At 39.2% G+C, this 21473-nt stretch overlaps 1 protein-coding gene across 1 annotated transcript in view; it reads right to left on the bottom strand.

Moving 5' to 3' along the window:
- Nucleotides 1–21473, bottom strand: part of col11a2 (collagen, type XI, alpha 2) — a 51188-nt gene that overhangs the window by 2928 nt on the left and 26787 nt on the right. The window contains exons 9-64 of the mRNA XM_059350224.1: nt 21139–21192; nt 20708–20749; nt 20552–20614; nt 20297–20371; nt 19834–19920; nt 18966–19022; nt 18758–18811; nt 18528–18581; nt 18157–18210; nt 17333–17386; nt 16728–16781; nt 16553–16597; nt 15223–15276; nt 13936–13980; nt 13753–13806; nt 13531–13575; nt 12454–12507; nt 12297–12341; nt 12132–12185; nt 11905–11949; nt 11620–11673; nt 11357–11464; nt 10332–10385; nt 10190–10243; nt 9775–9819; nt 9161–9214; nt 8894–8938; nt 8725–8778; nt 8473–8526; nt 8056–8109; nt 7715–7912; nt 7517–7570; nt 7281–7388; nt 7079–7186; nt 6882–6935; nt 6687–6740; nt 6276–6383; nt 6093–6146; nt 5917–5970; nt 5520–5573; nt 5340–5393; nt 5121–5228; nt 4610–4663; nt 4391–4444; nt 4249–4302; nt 3926–3979; nt 3529–3636; nt 3357–3410; nt 3025–3186; nt 2855–2908; nt 2664–2699; nt 2484–2537; nt 2111–2396; nt 1389–1501; nt 1037–1105; nt 643–879 (exon numbers count right to left, since the gene is read on the bottom strand). Of these exons, the coding sequence (XP_059206207.1) occupies nt 643–879; nt 1037–1105; nt 1389–1501; nt 2111–2396; nt 2484–2537; nt 2664–2699; nt 2855–2908; nt 3025–3186; nt 3357–3410; nt 3529–3636; nt 3926–3979; nt 4249–4302; nt 4391–4444; nt 4610–4663; nt 5121–5228; nt 5340–5393; nt 5520–5573; nt 5917–5970; nt 6093–6146; nt 6276–6383; nt 6687–6740; nt 6882–6935; nt 7079–7186; nt 7281–7388; nt 7517–7570; nt 7715–7912; nt 8056–8109; nt 8473–8526; nt 8725–8778; nt 8894–8938; nt 9161–9214; nt 9775–9819; nt 10190–10243; nt 10332–10385; nt 11357–11464; nt 11620–11673; nt 11905–11949; nt 12132–12185; nt 12297–12341; nt 12454–12507; nt 13531–13575; nt 13753–13806; nt 13936–13980; nt 15223–15276; nt 16553–16597; nt 16728–16781; nt 17333–17386; nt 18157–18210; nt 18528–18581; nt 18758–18811; nt 18966–19022; nt 19834–19920; nt 20297–20371; nt 20552–20614; nt 20708–20749; nt 21139–21192 (4062 nt within the window). The remainder of the gene's footprint in view (nt 1–642; nt 880–1036; nt 1106–1388; nt 1502–2110; nt 2397–2483; nt 2538–2663; nt 2700–2854; nt 2909–3024; nt 3187–3356; nt 3411–3528; nt 3637–3925; nt 3980–4248; nt 4303–4390; nt 4445–4609; nt 4664–5120; nt 5229–5339; nt 5394–5519; nt 5574–5916; nt 5971–6092; nt 6147–6275; nt 6384–6686; nt 6741–6881; nt 6936–7078; nt 7187–7280; nt 7389–7516; nt 7571–7714; nt 7913–8055; nt 8110–8472; nt 8527–8724; nt 8779–8893; nt 8939–9160; nt 9215–9774; nt 9820–10189; nt 10244–10331; nt 10386–11356; nt 11465–11619; nt 11674–11904; nt 11950–12131; nt 12186–12296; nt 12342–12453; nt 12508–13530; nt 13576–13752; nt 13807–13935; nt 13981–15222; nt 15277–16552; nt 16598–16727; nt 16782–17332; nt 17387–18156; nt 18211–18527; nt 18582–18757; nt 18812–18965; nt 19023–19833; nt 19921–20296; nt 20372–20551; nt 20615–20707; nt 20750–21138; nt 21193–21473) is intronic.

A 21473-nucleotide genomic window follows, 5' to 3' on the forward strand; every position in this document is an offset into this window, starting at 1 on the left:
TTTTTACACGAGGCATGAGGCAAGAAAAATTATCATTTTTAAACTCTGCCTTGGAAAGAGAGCTAGAATTCACAACTGATGCACTTTAGATGAGGTGGCCTGATGCTTGAAGATCACAACACAGAATATATATATTTTTCCATTAAAAAAACTGAAAAAATATTTTTCTCTTTGGCACGACTATTTCAACATGATATGTCCTATAAACAGTAGATAAAGACTGTCAAATGTCTTAACAAGTTAAGCCAAATGCTTCATTATATCCTGTCCTGTTAACAACAACAACACTGGTAAAATGGATGTCAGCAGCACCATCACTTTGTAAGCACTCAGTGGACCCTTTTAATGCCAGTCAAGAGTGAAAAATATCAAAGACAATCTGTGTTAAAAAAAAAATGAATAAATAAAAGTTGCAGTGGTTTGGTGTCCCCTCTGATTTGCAGCATTGTTTGTCTAATATTTTGTGTACTTTAAGTGAAATAGCATCATTATATTCTTAATATAATACATTTTGTGTTGAAACAGGATGTTGAGTTGGGACATAACACATGAGGGATCAATCTTCAGTGCAAACCAATGGAAAACCACTTAGAGAGAGAGGGGCAGTTAAATTGAATTGAGAATAAATGTGTGTAAACTCACAGAGCAGCCATCGACCAAGGCTTTGATGTAAGGGTTGGTCTCGTAGCTTAGCTTCTCTTCGTTGGCACCCTGGAGGTGCAGCGCCCTGTTGTAGTTGTTCTTGGCGCTTCGGTCGGCCCAGGCGACTGAGCGGTGGCAGTGGTAGGTGAGGTTCTGGCGGGCCTGGACGCTCAGGAGACGCAGGAAGCCCAGCTGGACAACGCCCACAGGCTCACCGGTAGAGTCCACATAGGAGAACTGGGAGGAGGAGGAGGAGTGTGAAGAGGGGGTAATAAAATAAGTTTTGGGGAAGGACAAGAAGGTAGAGAACAAATAGAGAACAATTAGGTAAAGTTAAGAACTAAGCTGTCAACTGAAAAACACGTTTGACAACCAATCACAGAGGGTTACTAACCTTACTACCAGTGGTGAACTGGCTGTACCAGGATCCTGGAGTCTCCTTGTCCCAGGAGCTCATCTTCACCTGCCAAAATATTGTCCACAAAACATTAGTTTGATAGGTTTATTTCTGCACAATTAAAGAAATAAATACGATTTACAATACAGATACAGAAACACAGATTTTAAGAAGGTGAGCAATCAGAGACTGCAAACCTTTAACACCACTGAATAGAAGTCAAATGCATCATTCTCATCTCTTACATTTTTAGTTAACCTGATTTGCACTCAGACACTTGGGAGTTGGAAGATGTAATTTCACAGGGTTTTAAGTAGAATTTACAGTGTTGCTGATTTAGTGGACTGACCGTGTTGATGCTCTTGCTGGGGTACAGGCACGTCTCTGCTCCACTGGTGAAATTACAGAATACCTTGAAGGAATCTCTGGAGCAGCCCTGGTTGGGGTCAATCCAGTACTCTCCTGCAGGGACGACAGAGAGAGAAAGCAAGGCAGAACGTCAGAAATTTAAATTCACAAAAAAAGAAATGGTGTAATTCTCAAAGCATTCACAAAACATGATATACATCCCTAACCACACTGCCGACAAGATTGTGTCTTGATACTCTTGTGCCATTTCCATGTATTTGATGTAAATTTGGCCTCTTTTTATGCTAATGAGCCTCGGTCTTAAAAACAGCAGTTACAGAGAATTTATTAGAGAGAGTTCAGAGAGTTGGTGGTAACTGAATGGCATTTAAAAAAGGTTTAATTTGCTTCAAATCATGCCATCTGTTTTTTTTTTACAGCACTGACAGATATATAAAATAAAAATGTAATTTTTGAGGATTGCCTCTGTAACTTGTTTGTCAGGACCATTGTTTTGCCAATTCTTGGCACAAAAGTAAAATGTATGCTTTTCCACATGAATAATAGAAATCAGCCAAAAAAAAAGAAAAAATGATTGTTGTGCAGCAGCATCCAAATGTTGAAATAACAATGATCACCACATGGCAACAACAGTACCAGAAACTGATGAGAGATCATTCCTCTGACCAGGTGGCAGGTACATGTCAGGGTTGATTCCCTTACCGTCTTTGAGGTCTGGCTGGCTGAGGTGCAGGTCTTGGCAGGTGCGTGCAGGGCTGTCCTGGGTGCCCAGAGGGAAACGCATGGTCTCGATCTCCTGTCGCAGTGAGTTGAGAGAGCCGAAGATCTCCTCCATGCCTTCGCTGCCAATCAGGAACTCAGTGCCAGTGGCGTCAGATGCAGGCATGTCAGAGTCGGACTCGGGGAGCAGCTGGCTGGCGTCGATGGAACGCTTAGACTTGGGGCTCCTCTGGATGGGCAGGGGCTGAATGACCTCGCCTGGGGGGCCCTGGGAAGCAAGTTACATTTAATCAAATAACTGACAATCATCGGTGAGGTGCAATGAAGTGAGCAGAACCTAAATGATAGTACTTACAGGAGGTCCAGGAGGTCCTTGCACACCCTTTTCTCCCTTTGGACCAGCTCCTCCCTAAACACAGCAAGGAGGGACAATCAGGAAGTATCACTGCTTCAGATCCAAGTTGATACATTTTTCTTAATTAAATAATAATTTAATTACGTTTTTGTGGTAGAAACACTCTTAAAGTATACTTACAGAAGAACCCTTAGCTCCTTTGATACCTTGAGGACCCTGTAAAAGATATGAGACATCACTTCAATGATGGTGACCCTCGCTCAGCGTTACTCATCATGCTAAGGTACTTAATAACATCTTGAGAACTGAGTCATGAGAAAGATCAGAATTAGACTGGCATGTTCATGGGATAAAGCAGTACAGGCACTCACAGGCAGACCAGGAGGACCAGCAGGGCCGAAGGGTCCGGTGCCTCCAGCCATTCCCTGTGATAAAACATGAGACATGTCAGACAGTTTTCATCCATTATCATTAAAAATCAATGTGAATAATGGTGGTTGAGTTACACCTCTCTAACACACGTGAAAGAGGTCAGACTTACATTCTCTCCTTTAGATCCAGATGTTCCCTGAGGCCCAGGCAGTCCTCTGTCTCCCTTCTCTCCCTGCTCTCCTGGGGGTCCAATGAGACCAATAAGACCTGGATGTCCCTTCTCTCCCTTGGCACCAGGGTCTCCACGCAGTCCAGGCAAACCAGGAGGTCCCTGTAGGAGGAGGAGAAGATAAAGGAGAAAGGATGCAACAGTGAGGAGTTGAAGAACAGGAGCTGAAGACACTAAAAACAAACTTTACATCTTACTTTATTGAATGTACTGTATGTCAAAGTGCACCACAGATATATATACATAATGATAATAAGGCTTTGTTATCTTACAAGAGGTCCAGGTGGTCCTTTCTGTCCGGAAGCTCCTGGAGATCCTTGCTCACCCTGAAACAAGGTTAGAAACTATTTAGTAGGTGGCCACCCAACACATACAACAAATAATATTATGTTGTCTATTGGCTGCATTAACAAATACAAAAATAAATCAAAAATCTTTACTGACCACTGATCCCGGGAGTCCTCTGAGACCTTCTGTTCCTGGTTTTCCTGGTTGGCCCTGGGGGCCGACGGGGCCGGTTTTTCCTGGGGGACCGACAGCACCTGGGTCTCCCTGTAAATGATGATAAGAAAAACGATTAAAAAGTTGTTGTTTTTTTAAATTGCTAGATGAGTAATGGTAGCATCAGTTATGTATCATATCATCAGCATCACTGCTGAACAAAAGGACACAAGAAGAGAAGAAAAGACAAGTTACCTGCTAAAACCTGCATAAATAAGATATCACAGAAGAATGAAACACATTCTCAAGTTGCGATTGTTTTCAGAATAAAAGCAGAGTTAGATTAGAGTTCATATCATCTATGCAGAACGACAGGGAGATTAAAAATGTCTGGACTCACCTTTGTTCCCTTCTCTCCCTGACGTCCCTCTGGTCCTCTTGTTCCAGCAGGGCCCTAGCAAATAAAACAGTTCATTAACAAAACTAAAAAAAATATGTATTCCATAGTCAAATTTCATAATTTCTTCAAATCTATAACAAGAAAGATAATAATTTGTAGCAAGAATCTATTTGAACCAACACTATCAACACTACTTAATAAATGTAGCTAGTGACATTGGCAAGAAAACGCAGAATGGATGCATGATGGAGGAATGCATTTATTAATTTTTTATCACTTCTTGCTGGGATCAGGGGACTGTCAAATGAGAATGGTGGCCTTACCCTCTTTCCTAGGGGGCCGGGAGGTCCGTTCTCACCAGGAGGTCCAGGGGAGCCCTATAATCAGAGGCAGAGACAGCAGAATGAAGACAATGAGGCATTTTTTCTTCAACACTTTAATCACATACTGTATCTGCATTCTTACAGATTCTCCAGCTTCACCATCTTCTCCCCTCTCTCCCTTGGCACCATCTTGACCCTGAAGTAAAGCAAAGTAAGGTTAGTGTTTTTCTTCTTGTGTATGGAAAAGGATGAACTGTTGGTGGTCATGCAGCTACATACAACATAACTTTAAAATTTAAAATAATAAATAAATAAGGGATAAAATAAGATGCTGACGTGTTGAAAAAAAGAAGATACTCACTCTGGGTCCAAGCTCACCAGGGGGCCCGGGATCACCAGGGAAACCAACGGGACCCTAGAGTTGGAGACAAAAACAAAAGTCAGAGATTGAATTGTAAAAGTTAAATGCTGCCTGAAATTATGGCAATGAAATTAGGAAATAATTTCTTCTTTTTACTTTGGAGTCTTAAGTCTTTGGGCCTTATGCAAGAACATTTTTATATTCTTATCTGAACCACCTCTTACTTTATAATTTCTGAAATGATAGGATGTTCAAACTTAAAATGGCTAATGGCTAATGAAATATAAAATCAGTTACTGAAAAACTGCATAGGGCTCTTACAACAAGTCTGGATGACTCGTACATTGTAATTATGCCAAAAGAGAAAATCAAACATAAGTGAAAATTGTAATTTAAGGATTAAGAATGTGTTCATATGAGTGGTTCTTGTGTGAAGCCCATTGATCTTTGTGGTAATGTATTTGTGTGTGTGAATTTCTGTGCATTTCATTATGAGTTTGGGTCGACTTACTGGGTTTCCTTTGGGTCCGTCGTCTCCAGGTCGTCCTCGTCCACCAGCAGGTCCAGCAGTTCCAGGTTGTCCAGACTCTCCCTTCTCTCCGCGCTCTCCACGAGGACCCTGTCAACAGGAGAACAGAACCTTTTGTTAACTCACAGATGATATTAACCAGTCAGCTAAGGAACCATCTGAACAACCCCAAAGGTAAAAGTCAGGCACTCAGCCGCTCACCTTCTTTCCTGGCTCTCCTACGATTCCAGGTGGTCCACCCTCACCAGGTTCACCCTGCAGAGCAAATATTATGTCTTTTAGTTGTTGAAATTAATTCAGGTTTGGTTTTATTTATTTGGACACTATCAAACTCATGCAGAAATAGTACTTCGGTTTGCTAAAACTTCTTTATTTCTGCACCTTTTCTCCAAGAGGTCCAGGATTACCCAAACCACCAGGAGGACCTTGAGGACCCTAAAAAACACAAACAAAAACATCTCAGACAAAAGATTGAATCATTTAGATAAAAACGGTCATAATAATAACAATCTAAGAGTTACTTACTTTTACTTATCCATCTAAAATAATTTGTTAAATTACAATTTTACCCTTATAACTTCTGCAAAAAAGATATGTTTTTTTAATTTTATAAACAAACCATGGCATGGTGTTTTTAAAGGAATTTAATCTAGTCTCATGTAACATGCTACCACTGACAGTCGATGATGTTATGGTGTAGTACCAGCTCTAGAATGGTTCTTTGTAGTTTGAACTATGCAAATTACATGTTTTGTGAATAAGAGCTGTAAACACTCACGTCAGCACCGCTGGGTCCAGCAGGGCCACGGGGTCCTGGAGGGCCTGGAGGACCCTGGAAACAAAAAGAGACTCTTTTACTTAGTACTTGTACCATCCTTTATGATTTTATCTTGATTAAATTAGTCACCGAAGCAGTCATTGCAATTGATATTGTCATATATTTCCGAAACTCACCAGAGGTCCACCATCTCCTGTCTCTCCCTTCTCACCTGGTGGTCCTGGCAATCCCTGCAAGATAGAATTAAAGTTACACAAATAAATATTTTAACTGAGCAACTATACACAACAATGTAGTTCAAAACTGAATCTAAATATTTATATAAAAGCCTAAACCCGTTAATTGAGTATTTATTTTACCTGCAGTCCGATGGGTCCAGGGGCTCCTGGGAATCCTCTGGTTCCTTCGTCACCTTTAGCTCCAAAAGGCCCCTGCTGGCCTCTTGGTCCAAGCTCTCCATCAGCACCCTGCACCACAGAAGAAGAAAAACAGAAATAAAGACACAAGAGATGAAGGGTTTACATTTTCCTAAGCCCTTTATCATGCTGATAACTCCTAGTACAAGATAGTGTGGCTTTCTTGGGAAGAATTTCTGCTGCTTATGTGTTTTATATCCTAGTTTGTTTGGAATAAACTGAACAATTTAGTTTGTAGCTTCAGCAGTGATAATCAACAGAACAAGACTAATCTGGCACCAAACTTCAAATTCAAACAATCATGAAGAAGGACAACCAAGTAGCACTGCGAATTCTGTTGAAGTTTATACTTACAGCAGGACCAGGCTGACCGACAGGTCCCATTGGGCCAGGTGGACCAGGAGGACCCTGGCGGCAAAGACAACAACAACACAAACAATGAGCAAAACAACAACGATTGTGAGACAATTTTCATTTACACAAATTCAACTATGATCATTTTGAATCAGACAGGAATTTTAGGGCTTGATGTAAGTTGGCGTCACTCACATGCTCTCCTTTACCTCCCTTGGCACCCTTCTGACCATGCTCTCCCACCTCACCCTGCAGAGACAAGGAAGCATCACGTTACAGCAAAGACATGTTGGAAACAAAGCTCTGAAATGAACAATCATCACTCCTGATAAGAGCAACTAAGGTGGTTTCAAACAGCACGTGTTGGTGTGAAGACTGTTAGAGATACTGGCCTTGTCTCCGTCCTCTCCGGGTACTCCAGGTGATCCGGCAGGGCCAGGCAGACCCACAGGACCCTGCACTCCATCACGACCGGCTGGGCCAATGGGGCCTTTCTCACCCTTGACAGGAGAGAAAGAACAAAGAGGAGAATCAATAAAATCTTCTTTTTCAAAATGCTGAGTCAAATTAGATAAAAATGTCTAGAATACTCACAGGAACTCCCTTCTCTCCAGCATTTCCAGGAGGCCCCTGAGGGCCTGGTCTGCCAGGAGGTCCAACAGGTCCAGCAGTACCAGCTTGCCCCCTCTCACCAGGAGAACCCTAGAAAGGCAAATATAAATAAAGACAGTATTCTTGAAGTGAATCGTTGGAATACTGAAATATTAAATAAAACTATTTTCAGTCCATAAATTTGGGTAAGTTTTATTTCATGTAAGTTTGAAACATACAGCAGGTCCAGGAGGTCCGGCAGGTCCTTCACTTCCCTTCAGTCCTCCACCTCCCTAAGAGAAAAGATGAGAAGGCATTAATCAGTAATCTTTCATCTCACCTCTGCTCGACACTTTTATGCACAGGCAATTTACTGCTATCATAGTGATCAATATAAGCTTGGCGATCTACACAGTATTCCTCTTGGTCATACTCACAGGGGTTCCAGGCAGTCCTCTCTCTCCAGGGAAGCCTCTCAGTCCTGGGGGGCCATCCTTACCGGGGCCTCCAGGAGGTCCAGGGTCTCCCTTGGTGCCTTCCTTCCCTGAGGGGCCAGACAGTCCCTGCTCTCCAGGAGGACCTGGGGGTCCGGGGTGTCCACGCTCGCCCATGGGGCCGGTCTCTCCTGATGGACCCTGGAAGGATGAAGAGAAAAAAAGAAAACAAAGAAAAGAAAAGAAACAAAAAAATAAATAAATTGTGTTGTTATGAAAACATTCATGTGACTTACGGTTTCAGTAATGATGAAAGTCTGCACCATAACTGAAAAAAATCGTACCTGAGGTCCAACGACTCCAGGAGGCCCAGGTGGACCCATTTTACCTTGGAAACCCTGAGGGATAGAAAATCAGTTTTTAAAAAATCTCCAAAATATTGATATCTAAAAAAAGCTTATGTAGGTACATCCACAGGCTATCACAAAACACAAAACATTTGAGATTTAAAAATCAACAGAAAATAGAGTGAAACATAAAAATCATATACGTTTCCCCAGTACAAGGAATCATCTATAATAAACACACAGAAAAAAAATGACAATGACAACTCCTGCACACTATCTAACTTGCTGCTGGTATATCTATTAATTTAAATCCTAAAGAAAGCCATTACTATAATCCATGTAAGTTTTAACCATCAGTTTAAACAGATGGAACACCAGAACTAACTTTAAGGGAAGTAAAAAAGGACAACTTACAACTTCTCCTCTCTGCCCAGGGTGTCCAGGCAGTCCGTCCTTTCCTGGTGGTCCCTGAATGGAAACATCCATTAATTAAATCTTCACCTTATGAGAGCTTTCCCTTCAAGCAACAGGGAACAATAAACCCAAACCCATGTTGGATCAATGTACTACAACATCCTATGTTCTTATGAACAACCAAGTCATACCCCCTAAATACAATATCTACATTCAATCGATAAGAAACTGGTATCAAAACATTTCTCTTACAGGAGGTCCCTTTGGTCCGGGGAAACCATTGGCTCCCTGAGGTCCGGGCAATCCCTGGTGAGACAACAACATATAATATAATTAGAACACATGAGAATTACCATTAGAGCCAGTCAGTGTCTTGCACAAATTTTAAAGTAAGGACATGTAATGAAGGTTAAGTGCTTACCCTCTCTCCGGAAGGACCAGGAGGACCATCACTTCCAGAAGTTCCCTAACAGGAAACAAAACAACAACACAGTAAATACAAAAATGAGCCTCAAATTATTATTTTATATCTTTAACTTCTTTCATTGGATAATTCAGTTCCATCAATATGAAAATATAATCATAATAATTGTAGACGATGATGACAATGACATAATCATCGACATCAATAATGATCATCACAGTCATTATAATGTGGGAACAGGTTCTCAGCACAGTCAAGACAAACCTTTGCTCCTGCTTTCCCAGTTGAGCCCCTCGGTCCTCTCTGTCCTCTGGGGCCCTGATGGACACAAACAGGAAGTAGAATTTTTTTGATGAAACGATGTAAAAGTGATGCTATCTGTGGTTACCTATGCATGAATATCCTTAACTGTGTGCCTGCATTATGTACTTTTGCGTTTATCTTCGTTCTTACATCTTGTGATTGTTTTTGCACAATCATGTTGTTGTATAGCAGGTTTTTAGAGGATTCTATAAATAAATTTAACTTTGACTTTGACCTTACCCTGATGTTCGATGAGTTTTCATATCAAATTAGTGCTTAAAGAATAACTTCACACATCCTGAAAATCTTGTTCGCTGACCTCCGGTGGTTTTACGTTAACTAACAACAACCAAGCACACCAGCAGCGATACTGGCTGCTGTCAGAGGTGAAACAGGCTTAAATCCTTGAACCAAAGAGGGCAGTGAAACAGCATGGTTCTCTTTTTTCCTTTCACACCACAAGCAGAAAAAAAGTAATTGTTTTCCTGTGCTTTTTTTTTGTTGTTGCCAGTTTTACAAATATTATCATCCTCTAGGCAGAATAACAAACTGAATAAATAAATGTGAAATGGTACCGTTGGTCCTCTTTGTCCTCTTGGCCCTGATTTGCCACCAAGACCCTGAAAAAACAAACAAATGCAGACTCAGAAAGACAGAATGTACATTACTGTCAATAAATACAGGATCCATCAATGTAGCACATCCGTGTAGAGATAATTAATCAGCTACATCATTTAACACTGTTATTCTCACTTAATCACTGTTGTGACGTAGGATGAAGGGGAAGTATTGGTACATATGGAATATAATGATTATAATTATGCTTTCATTATTGTACAATCACCTGAAACTAAGAATCAGTGTTTTCGTTAGCTTAAAAACAGTCCCTCATGTCTACAGAGTGGCTAGACGCCACTGGATCTACACAGTGGACGTTTAAAAGCTCAGAGCTCAATAGATAAAAAATGTTCCACTAAACCATCAACTTACCCTTGTTCCTTTCTCGCCGTTTGATCCAGGGAATCCTGGGAATCCAAGAGATCCCTAAAAACAAATCAATATCAGCACTATTTCTCGTCTTACAGAGGCCTGGTGAGCAGTCATGACGATGATAGGTGTGTGTTTCTCTTACCTTGGGTCCTTGTCTTCCAGGATATCCAGGAAGTCCAGGTACACCAAGTTTACCCTGAAATCACATCAAGACATCACTCATCATAATCCTTTTACATATCTCATAATTGTGTTTAAATATTACACAACAAATCAATTATGTTTTGCCATAATATCAGGAATAAAAGAGAATATGTGGACATTGTGCTTGTGTGTTACAGTCATATTTAGATGCAATAAAATAACGGCAAAAAGTCAAATATTAAATTGAAGCATCTATTAAAATAAGTAGCAACTAACACAAAAACACAAAACAAACACTTGGGAAAATTAAATGGTTGTCCTGCATTGAAAAAAGAAAATGTACTCAAAGTAATGAATGCAAGTAAATACACATTTGACAAGCTGGGTACATGATTTATATATTTTTTTATGTTATATATATTATATACCCAATGTATATTGTTGGGTAGTTACATTTATAATAAACCATCATATTTTATACTCTTGGTATGATTTGTTTGCAAAATCTTAATTAGTAAAGTAATTAGTAACTAAAGCGTTCAGATAAATGTAATGAAGTAAAAACTACAATACTTCCTCTTATATATTAAAATGTAGTGGTGTAGAAATAGAATGTTACATGAAAAGACTCAAGTAATGTACAAGTACTTCTAATATACTAAGTACTTGAGCAAATGTACTTAGTTACATTCTACTACTGTATACCTACAACATGATTATATAATACAGTAAATCTCATGTGTAAATATGTTTCACTCAAGTGCACATACATGTACAACCACAAGAGGGCAGCACATCAATATCTGCCCTGTCTTGTCTTTGAGGAGGCCTTACCTCAATTATAAGAAAATTTGAATATTTTGGATACATTTGTGGGAAATATCCGCAAAATTAAAACCTGTAATCTAGTTTCAGGATAATGACCTTTTTTTTTTTTTTTTTTTTTTACAGGAAATGGTGCTCCTAAGAACATCATTAACCTATCTCACAGTACTAAGAGCCAATCATGTAATGTGATTGTACCTTCTCTCCAACCAGTCCAAGTGGTCCGATCTCACCAGGGGGTCCGACGCGACCCTTTGGCCCCTCAGGACCGTCCTCTCCTCTGGGCCCTGACACTCCAAGCTCACCCTGTCAGCAGGACACAAAGCAAAACTATCAGAACAAATCAACACAATTTATATAGAGAGTAATAAATCAGACAAAAGTGAAAAGTTACAAAATTACAATGAATAAGGCAATCAATCATTTATTTATTTAGAAACTCAATGTTACATCAATCTTACCCTCTCTCCCTTGGAACCAAAGTCTCCCTTAATTCCAGGGAAACCATCTTCTCCCTGAAAACACAAGCAAACAAAAACCATACAGTACGTATTCATCAAAATATTTCACCAATCTTGTTATTGATTTTAACTCAAAGTCCTGAAACATGTTTTGTTTTTTGTTAATTTCATTCATTTCTTCATTTTGACATTGTCCTTTAACTAAAATGTTAACAAACCAATTGTGAGTTAAGAGAGGGTACTTCTTGAGTGAGTGGAAGTTTGAAGTTGTAATGAAACACGTACCTTCTCTCCCTTGTGGCCCTTCAGTCCACGGATTCCTTGACCTCCCTGCAATATAAGCATTTTATCAAAATTAAACACTGATTGATATGCTGATGAATATTTAGGTCTTGTTTATTTGCAAGTGCAAATCCCAAAAAAGAAAAGTAACCTCAACTGTGCAAAAATCACACACACAATAAAAAAGAAGTTAGCAAAAAACTAACTGTAAAACAATTAATTGTACTGACCTTGATGCCACGAGGGCCAGGATAGCCGATAGCTCCCTGGGGACCGTTGGGACCCTGGATAAGGTCAGAGAAAGAAGGACAAGTTTACATAAAAATACCTTAAAAGTTAATTGTGTTTGTAAGATGGAAGGAACATGATGTAATAGGGTTATGGTCGACACCCACCTGGTTGCCTTTGGTACCAGAAGGCCCCTCCTTTCCTGGGTGACCCTGAAAAAGAGAAGACAGAGAGCTCAAGCCTCAGGAAGGACATCCAGTGTTGGTTCATTTTTACTTTTAATGGTACAAGCAAAGAAAAAAAAAGAGGAGGAGACAAACGTACAGGAGGGCCGTCAGCTCCAGGCATTCCTGGCAGACCTGGTTTCCCTGTGGGACCCTGAAAGAGAAGACAATGTGGTCATGAGAGAGTCCAGAGGATGGTGGTACAGTACTGCACCTGGAACTCTGTGCTACTATGCTACTAAGCTGTAGTAGAAATACACATAAACGACTCCAATAGATGAGCTATGAACAAGGTTTTGCTCGCCATCATGGAAACTCAGTTCTGCGTCTCCCTCCACCCTACAGATCACTAAAAGGTTGCATTATTCTTAATGTAACAAAGATAACAACTTTTAACTTTAATGTTATTGTAAAGTTATTTAAACTGCCATTATCAAATTCATTCTTATAAGTGAGCTTTAGAGATGTTAGTAAGATGCTTTTTTTTTTTAAAACATTTGCACAGAGCCTGGTGAGCTAAACTAAGCTAACTGGCTGCTGGCTGTAGCATCATATTTAATGGACAGACACAAGATATAATCAGTCTTTTCATGTAATTATTAGCAAGAAAGCTAATAATCATACACCTCAAAAAGACCATTAAAAGTCTACAAGAGACAAAAGAACAAAGAGCAATTCTCTTCATCCCTTAATGTGATCAAGAATTATGAAATACGATATAAAGTGTTAAATTACATCTAATCTAATCTACATCTAATAATCTAATCTCGTGTCATGAGAAAAACGGCATCTTTCCAGAATTTCTTGAATTTCTTGCATTTGAATAAAAGGATCATTAAATAATACACTTACTGGTCAATAAAATATATATATTTTACAACCAATAAAACCATCACATATTTGCAAGGAATCTTTCCTCTCAGCGTCTCTGATCACACAAAAAAGCGACTTTCCAAACTGATATCCTACTGGTTTTTTAATACATTTCATTACATTATGTACCTTTCTAATATCTGTTTTTTTAAATACAAAAATACAACAAATTAAGGATCCTCTCTAAATGCTGTGATACTGGACATCCAAAATACCTCAGAGGGCTTGTTTTAGTTAATTGCCTGTATCTTGCAGAACTTTTCTAACTGTATATGTATAACTGATTATATTTTTGGTATCTTACTTTCTCTCCTGGGGGTCCGATGGCTCCCTGAGGACCTGCCATTCCCTAAAGACAAACAAACAAACAAACAAATTAATACAACTATGAATGAATACACACTCTCAACATTATTGTTTCCTTTTACTTCATGTTCTTGTGCACACCTTTGCTCCTTAGCAGACAACTAGTGAAAGAAATGAATATCACAAGCGTGTGATAGTGACAAGCTGTCCTTTGACTCACCTGAGTTCCTGGGGTTCCCTGCTGACCTGGAGGTCCTGGCTCTCCTTGGGGACCCTGAAAAAACAGAAAGACACCAATGTGATGATAAAGTAAAGAACAGGTGAGGAAGATTTACTGATACGGATACTAAATATCGTACAAGGTTACATAATAATGCGGTAAATAACTTGGAGTGACACTGACCAGGTTTCCTTTGGGACCGTGGGGTCCGTCATTACCACGTACACCCTGAGAATAAGAGAGGATGAACAGAGAAAAATCAACAAAATGTACATCAATTCAGACAAAGCTGCACATACTAAAAACTGACTAAGCAGAAGGCTTCTATCCAAAACCATTTTTAATTTACTGCGGACAGAACTGAACCTATCCTTGCTAGTGTCCTACTCAATACTGCTGACATCATATGATTCTGGTGATGATGTAATGCATTTGTGTTCAAATTTGTCAGAATCAGCAGGCACCTAAACCCTGGAGCTTGAAGGAGAACTTCACTGTCATGGTCCCAGGAAGTTTTCCTCGGGGTGCCCCGAACACTAAAAGCCATGCCTGAATTTTAGGAAATTTATTATGCTGTTGCAATGAAGGCTAGTTGAAAACTATGTCAATATTTAAGTAGTTGAGGATTACATTGGTTTCTTATTTTGCAGCTAATGTTACCTGACGCACATAGACGAATACTGCTACAGTTAACATTTTGAGTTCAACATCAATCCTGTTTTAACACATTTTACATGTATCTGTATATACATGTGTTATATGATTCATTACTGTCTTACAAATAGGCCAATATACCGTTTTATTTGAAGTTCATTGAATGTAATGAACATTTACCTGGAACAAGCCCACTCAAGTTGAATAACACCACACAGAGGCCTCCCATATTTTGCACATGTGACCCACAAGGGGGAGCCAGTGATTTTACACATAATTGTCTACAGGTCTTGTAAAGTCTGATAAATGTCCTCAAGTGATGCTTGCTTTGCAGAGCTCTGTAACCATCTCCTCATATCTGTTCGAGGCTACATTAGCTGCTACTAGCAAAACACACTTAAATATATGACAGACAATATCTCTGAATATGCTGGATTGCTGCATCAATTTTGATGCTTTTCAAAAAAGCTTTTCATGAGTCAGACATTGTTATAGGAATGCTAAATCTGTAGAGTACTCTTTTAAGGGCAGACCTCAACAACTGTAGCCAAACAACTGTAGTACATGAGTATGAAATGGATAGTTTTGACTTGGCTGCCTTAATCCTGAGTGATTCTGGGTGTCTTGGTATTGTTTTGAGGTGACTGTGGGAACATTACATGTTCATTTTTAGACTACTGGACATCCCCGTCTTTATATCAGGTCACAGGGTGTTGTTTCAGGAGGTGCTGTGGGTGTTCAGTGGTCACAGAGGGATAAAACAATGCAGCAAAAATAAAAGCAGCACAATGTGGTTTGAAATTGTTTTTCACTCACAGGAGGTCCAGAGATTCCAGGAGGACCTTTGGGTCCGAGCAAACCACGAGGTCCCTAGAGAAACACAAGATCAGTCAGTCATCAAAGGCATAAATAACACACAAACAGCTTAACTGTTTGATATACCACTTTCACACACGCAGCTTGATTTTTAATTTTTGTCTTTCATACCAGGACTCATTTTCAATTAAGACTTTTATATTAGATCCTTCCTACAAGACAATAGCTTTCAGATGGGTTTAGAAAATTAGCAAATATAATGTTTTTGTCATGTTGATATTGACAACATGATGCTTTATTTTGGTTTTGTCCTCATGTTGATGCATTGTGGATTTTAATAGAGGTGTAAACTCAGTTATATTTTTCAGCACTCAAGGTCATAGTTAGCGGTGGTGTACTGGAATGTATAATGCTGAGAGGTGTTTCTAATATTCTGCCCCTCTGTAAATGGGGAAACACGTCTCAGTATAATGAACTCTACTGCAACTTTTTGATCTTCGTAATAAATATATAATTTAATTAACACATTTCGGACAATGTCAGCATTAACGTAACATTATAGACTTTACAAAGATAGAACTTATGGCACAACTGCAGAATTATATATGCGTTAGATTGTCCAGGTGTACCTAATAAAGAGGCTACTGAGGAAATGTATGCTGTATATATCTGCAATTAAAAGATAATTCTATTAAAAAAACCTTTGAATGTTGACCCTGTTTCTTGCAAGCTGTTACTTTTCAGTCTGCACATGGTAATGCTTTGAAGAAACCACCTGTGGTCCTGACTCAGCTGCATCTTCTACCTCTCCATCACTGCCCTTCACATAATTATAGTGAAGAACCTGAACTATTTAAGGAATCATTGCTATGATAATGAACAAGGTGTGAAGATCACAGTCGTGTTACAGGTTAGTTCCAATACCTTTATGGTATTCACTGAAATAACCTAGTACTAAATCATTTTGAAACTTCTCCAGTTCAGTGATACCTGCATTTGATCCTTTTCGTATCTAGATCTTTAAAAAAAATGACTATTTGTTTGGTTTTGCTTGCAGTCAATCACAGCAGTCATTCCTCAATTTGATGCATGTGAATGGTGAAGGTATGGGTATTGAATGAAGTAAGAAAATAAGGTATTAAATGATGAAGTACTCAATTGGTATCTGTATCACTTTAAAGGAATTGGCATTATACTTTTTTTAAACGATACCCAGCCCTACTTCATATCATTTAACTGAGATGTGTTTTGAGATGCTGTTTACTACAGAGACATAAGACACAAGAGGGAGAGTTTTAAATTCAGATTGTGTTGTCATTGAAACACTCACTGGTTCACCTGGGAGACCCCTGGGTCCGATGTCTCCATCATCTCCCTGGGAACAGACACACAGAAACAACAAGGATGTAAAGATGCTGATTATGAACAGCTATGGAGTGACACAGTGACAGATGGTTTGAGTAGTGCCTGGAATGATTTTAAATGATTTTGTCATATCTTCGTACCCTCTCTCCGTCCTCTCCTTGAGATCCTGGAGGTCCCATTGCTCCTGAGTCACCCTGGGGAGTGAGGAATCACATGAAGGAGTGAGAAATCAGAAAATTATTAGACTCTGCACATATTCAAGTATTAGAGTTCTTATACATATTTAGGAACAATCGATAATTGTTCCAACTATCACTAATATTAAAAAGATCTAAATGATATAACATTGTAATACTGGAGTTACAGAAAATAAAAAACATAATAATCAAAGAAGTCATTACAAAAAGAAAAAAATAAATAGAAAATCTCATTATGTGAATATTGGTTTGTAGGCCTGTAGGTTGACTAATATTACTATTAAACTAAGATTTCAAGATGCTAGTCTCTAGATGACGAAGGCATTTATTAACCAGTTCCTTGTAATATGTTTAATTATGGCTACCTTAATTACTAGGAAGAAGTGAGAACCTGTCTTCTTGAGGTCTTCTGTTATTTTCACAAATAGAAGAAGCCACTTAAACTTTTCATGACCAAAATATACGACTGGTTTTCCAAATACTAAAAACACGGTGTAGTATTAAATAAGTATTTGTTGCACTTTGACTGTAATTTCCTTTAGACTCACTCTGTGTCCTTTGTCACCAGGCAAACCAGGAAGACCATCAAAACCACGGTCACCCTGAGAGAGAAAAACAGACATGTAAGGTTTTACTACTTCAATGTAGTATATACTGTAGGAATACATCACAAAGGGAGGAAATGCATTAATACTGCAGTTTGAACTTTTGATTTGCACACAGCTGCAGTTTGGGGACACCACAGAAAGCATGATATGCTTAAGTTGACTTGATTGTCTCAGCTAGACCAAGATCAAGTAAAAGCTGGCTTAATAATATCACCGTGTGGCCTAACAGGTTGTACTCTTTGAATTTCACAGATTCACCACAAAAAGTTGAACTACAAGCATCTAAAGCAGTGATACTCAACTTACTGTGCCCACCAACCGTTTTCTAATTCACAATGAAAATAAATTGATTCACACTGGGTTTTAATCCCTTGAAGGTAAATAAGATGCTAGAGTGTGTTAAAAAAAAAAAAAAAACGAAAAATAGAGCTAATTTAAAAACCCTACATCCCCCCAACAGAGGTCTGGGCTAAGCCCTGAACCTCCTCAAATTCTTAAAACACCCTAAAATAGACCTGACCTGTGCTGGGCAGTCCCAGGGCAAAGCAAGTTGAGTATCCCTCTAAAGACTTGTGAGGAATATAGGTTTGACTTTGAAGCAAGATCACAGGTACTGCATCAATGAATCTGCATTTCATGTAGGGGTATCTGTTCCTGGTTTTAAATAAAATGCCAGATCATCTCCAAACACAGGGCGAATATTACAAGTCAACAGAGTTCATGTTGGTGATATACATAAAGGAATGACACCAGAGAAAGGTTACCTTAGATCCAGATTCTCCTGGCATTCCCCTGGCACCATCAGCTCCAGCACGGCCCTGTTATGAGACAGGCAGAGGGAGAACATGTTTTAAGTGCTTGTTTACGAGAGACAGTTGTACCACTTGCCAGTTAACCATATTTAGTTTTGATAGGGCATGCTTTACTAACAGGCACAGAATTTAAACAAGGTATGTATAAAAAGATAATTCCTTGTCTGCAGAGGGTTAATTAACATTTTTACTCATTATAGGCTGAAACATCTACACCATCTACAGAATTTACTGAAACTTGTGGCAGCAGCTATTTCTGGTCTACTTTGGCCTAAACACACAGTAAAGAACGTAAAGACAGGCCAGCATTTTATCATACTCACTCTTCTTCCTGCTTTGCCAGGAGGTCCCATCATACCCTGGGGTCCCCTGGTGCCCTGAAAAATCAACAAGATGTCTGTGATACATTTTCATCCTGGATATGAGCTGAGTATACATGTACTATGAGTTCAATGATATCATACACAATGATGTAAGAGTGGGTTAGTTACATGATTTGATATACAAATATTTAAATGATTCAATTTTGATAGTCAGGCTCAGGATTTTTTACCTGAGGACCGGGGTCTCCACTCTCTCCCTTCAGACCGTTGCTTCCTGGATTTCCCTGAAACAGACAAAATCATCATCATCATCATTATCATCATTTACCTCTTATTAATGAAAAAAAGGAAAAGAAAGCTGTTGCAACTAACAGACCTAACAAAAAGTTAGCATTGGCAACAACAAACAGGTGATGGTCCAAAGGACAGCGAACATACCAAAGGTCCGGGGCGTCCAGTGAATCCCATTGGTCCAGGTGGTCCTTTCAGAGCCATCTAGAGACAACAACAATTGTCATCAGTGATCATGGAGGCACATGGCTGCTTGTAATGTTGGTAATATATGAAAATAAAGGAAAATATCCTTTCATACTCATTCTATATCTCTATGGAACAGCATCAGCTAAATTTCTCGAATCGAAATGTAAATAAAGATTTTACGAAGTCAAATAATTGTTAATAATTCTAACATGTTTTCTTGTGTATTATTTTTCATTCTGTGTTCTTGTACTCACCTCTGTAAGGGAGGTGTCTTTTTATACATAAATAGGAAAGGAGGGCAGTACTAATCATAAATGCATACAAACATATGTGCATGGAGATGCATATCTTCCTATTGACAGCAGAGCAGCAATAAGCAATTGCAGCAAAAGTATTTGTTCAATGTCCTCGACTAGAATTTGATGCAAATTCAGATGCTGTATGTGAAAAAGCAAATCTAAGGCAAATTTAAGGAAAGAATTTGCTGGTTTGGCATGGTAGGTCTTAAAATAGGAACAAATTAGAATAAAATGTCAAGTAATGCCGCAAGATTACCCCCTATTACTTTTTAAGCACCTGTATAAAGAGAGGGCCACCTTAAAGGCACAGACTAGTGTTTTGCACCCTCAATACCCTTTACATGTTGAGAAACAGATGCTTCCATCAGTGCAGAAGTTTAGTATATCTAATATCTTAAACTGAATGGATACAAAGTTATTTTCAAACACGGCAACAATTTACGTTAATGGGAAAGCATCAATACTCCACTGAGGAGATCCATGAGACACATTAACAGTGGAAATGTGACGTTAAAGTAAAGACTGACCCTGGCCTGAGACAAGATGGCTGCTGCCTGGGCTTCCTGTGCAGAAACGACTGGACCCTTGTCTCCTCCACTCTGACCAAAACGGAACTGCAAAAAAAAAAGAGAAAAGAATTTAGATTATATGAGTGGATACTGTAATGAGTGGTAGGGGGCAACAAAAAAACTGCAAACTGCAACATTCATTTAAACAAATTAAATGGACAAACAACATCAAAATATGACAGTTGGAATGCAGCTGTGATCAGGGAGGAATCTCATTTGAGTGGCCAATATCCAAATATTTCAAGCTGTTATAGCAGGTATCTGTACTGAACATACAAAATTATACAGATTTCGAATGAGGGCCAATTCTAAATCTTAATCATACCCACAAAATGTCCAAGTTGAACAAAACTCACTCACATGTATGGCCATTTAGAAACTATTATTTCAAATGAAGGATTAAAAGTTAAGGGTGACTCACGGGCAGCATGACTGAGGTTCCAGGAGGTCCAGGGACTCCGTCAGCTCCGGGCAGACCAGCCTTACCAGGAGGGCCCTTCAAGAAGGTGAGAGGAAGAGGTGAGACAGCAGGTTCAAGGAGAGAGAAGAAGTGACAGATGCTTATTTTTCAAAGCCCATCTGCAATGACCAATACGGTCTTAGAATCATGTCTGCATGGATTTGGCACTAATAACTCTACAAACCTGTATTCCTTCAGATAAAGTGAAACACTCACCCTCTCGCCAGGGTCACCAACAGAGCCAGGAGGTCCAGAGGAACCAGGGGGACCAGTAGGACCCTAAAACAGTGGTGGTAAAGGGTGTTTAAGTGTTCTGATTACAGACTCAATGAGCTGCTCATTTTGTGTGTCAGTGAAGGTGACTTTACTTACAGCAGGTCCTTCAGGTCCTGGAGGTCCTTCAATCAGCATACCCTGTAAAAATCAAAATAAAGTTTAAAAAGTTTTTCAGGAGGAAAAAGGGACATACAAGTGTGTAAATGGCAAAAGACATTCACTGGCCATTAATCAGGTTCTTCTGATTTTGTCTGTCTGACTGTCGGGAGAATTTCATAAAACCTTCTTTGCATCTGTGTTGTGAAAATTTTGAGATTTCAAAGTTGTGAGACCGATTTGTGTTGTTAAAAAGTTCCTGACTGTGAAAATGTATGTGCCCTAAGAGTGTTCTTCTAGTTTGTAAAGCACTCTAACTTGTACATTTTTCTCAACTAAAAACACATTTGGATCCTACTGGAGAGCTACAGCTGCAGTCACGGTTAAATTACTTATTTCAGCACTTTAGGACTGAGAAAAAAGTGACTTACAGGCTCCAGGACAGCGGGATCTCCTTTCTCTCCTTTCTGGCCTCTAACAGCGGCCTGAGGAAAACACACATGTAGCCAACAACACAGCATAGTCAGTACAGAGATACTCACACACTCAACTCGAAAAAACGAAAAGACAAACACACTTATAAAATGCAGATTTGGCTAAATCCATCTAGACAGCAGGTGCACACTTACATAAGTCACCCACATTTTATCATACCATTATGCCAGTATAGAAAACAGAATGATAAATGAAAACCTTTGCCTGTGATAAAGGCATAAGCTTTTTTCCAAATACCCATGATTCAATGGTTCTCCAAACTGTTGGTCCA

This window comes from Centropristis striata, chromosome 14, assembly GCF_030273125.1.
Source record: "Centropristis striata isolate RG_2023a ecotype Rhode Island chromosome 14, C.striata_1.0, whole genome shotgun sequence".
Taxonomy (NCBI): domain Eukaryota; kingdom Metazoa; phylum Chordata; class Actinopteri; order Perciformes; family Serranidae; genus Centropristis; species Centropristis striata.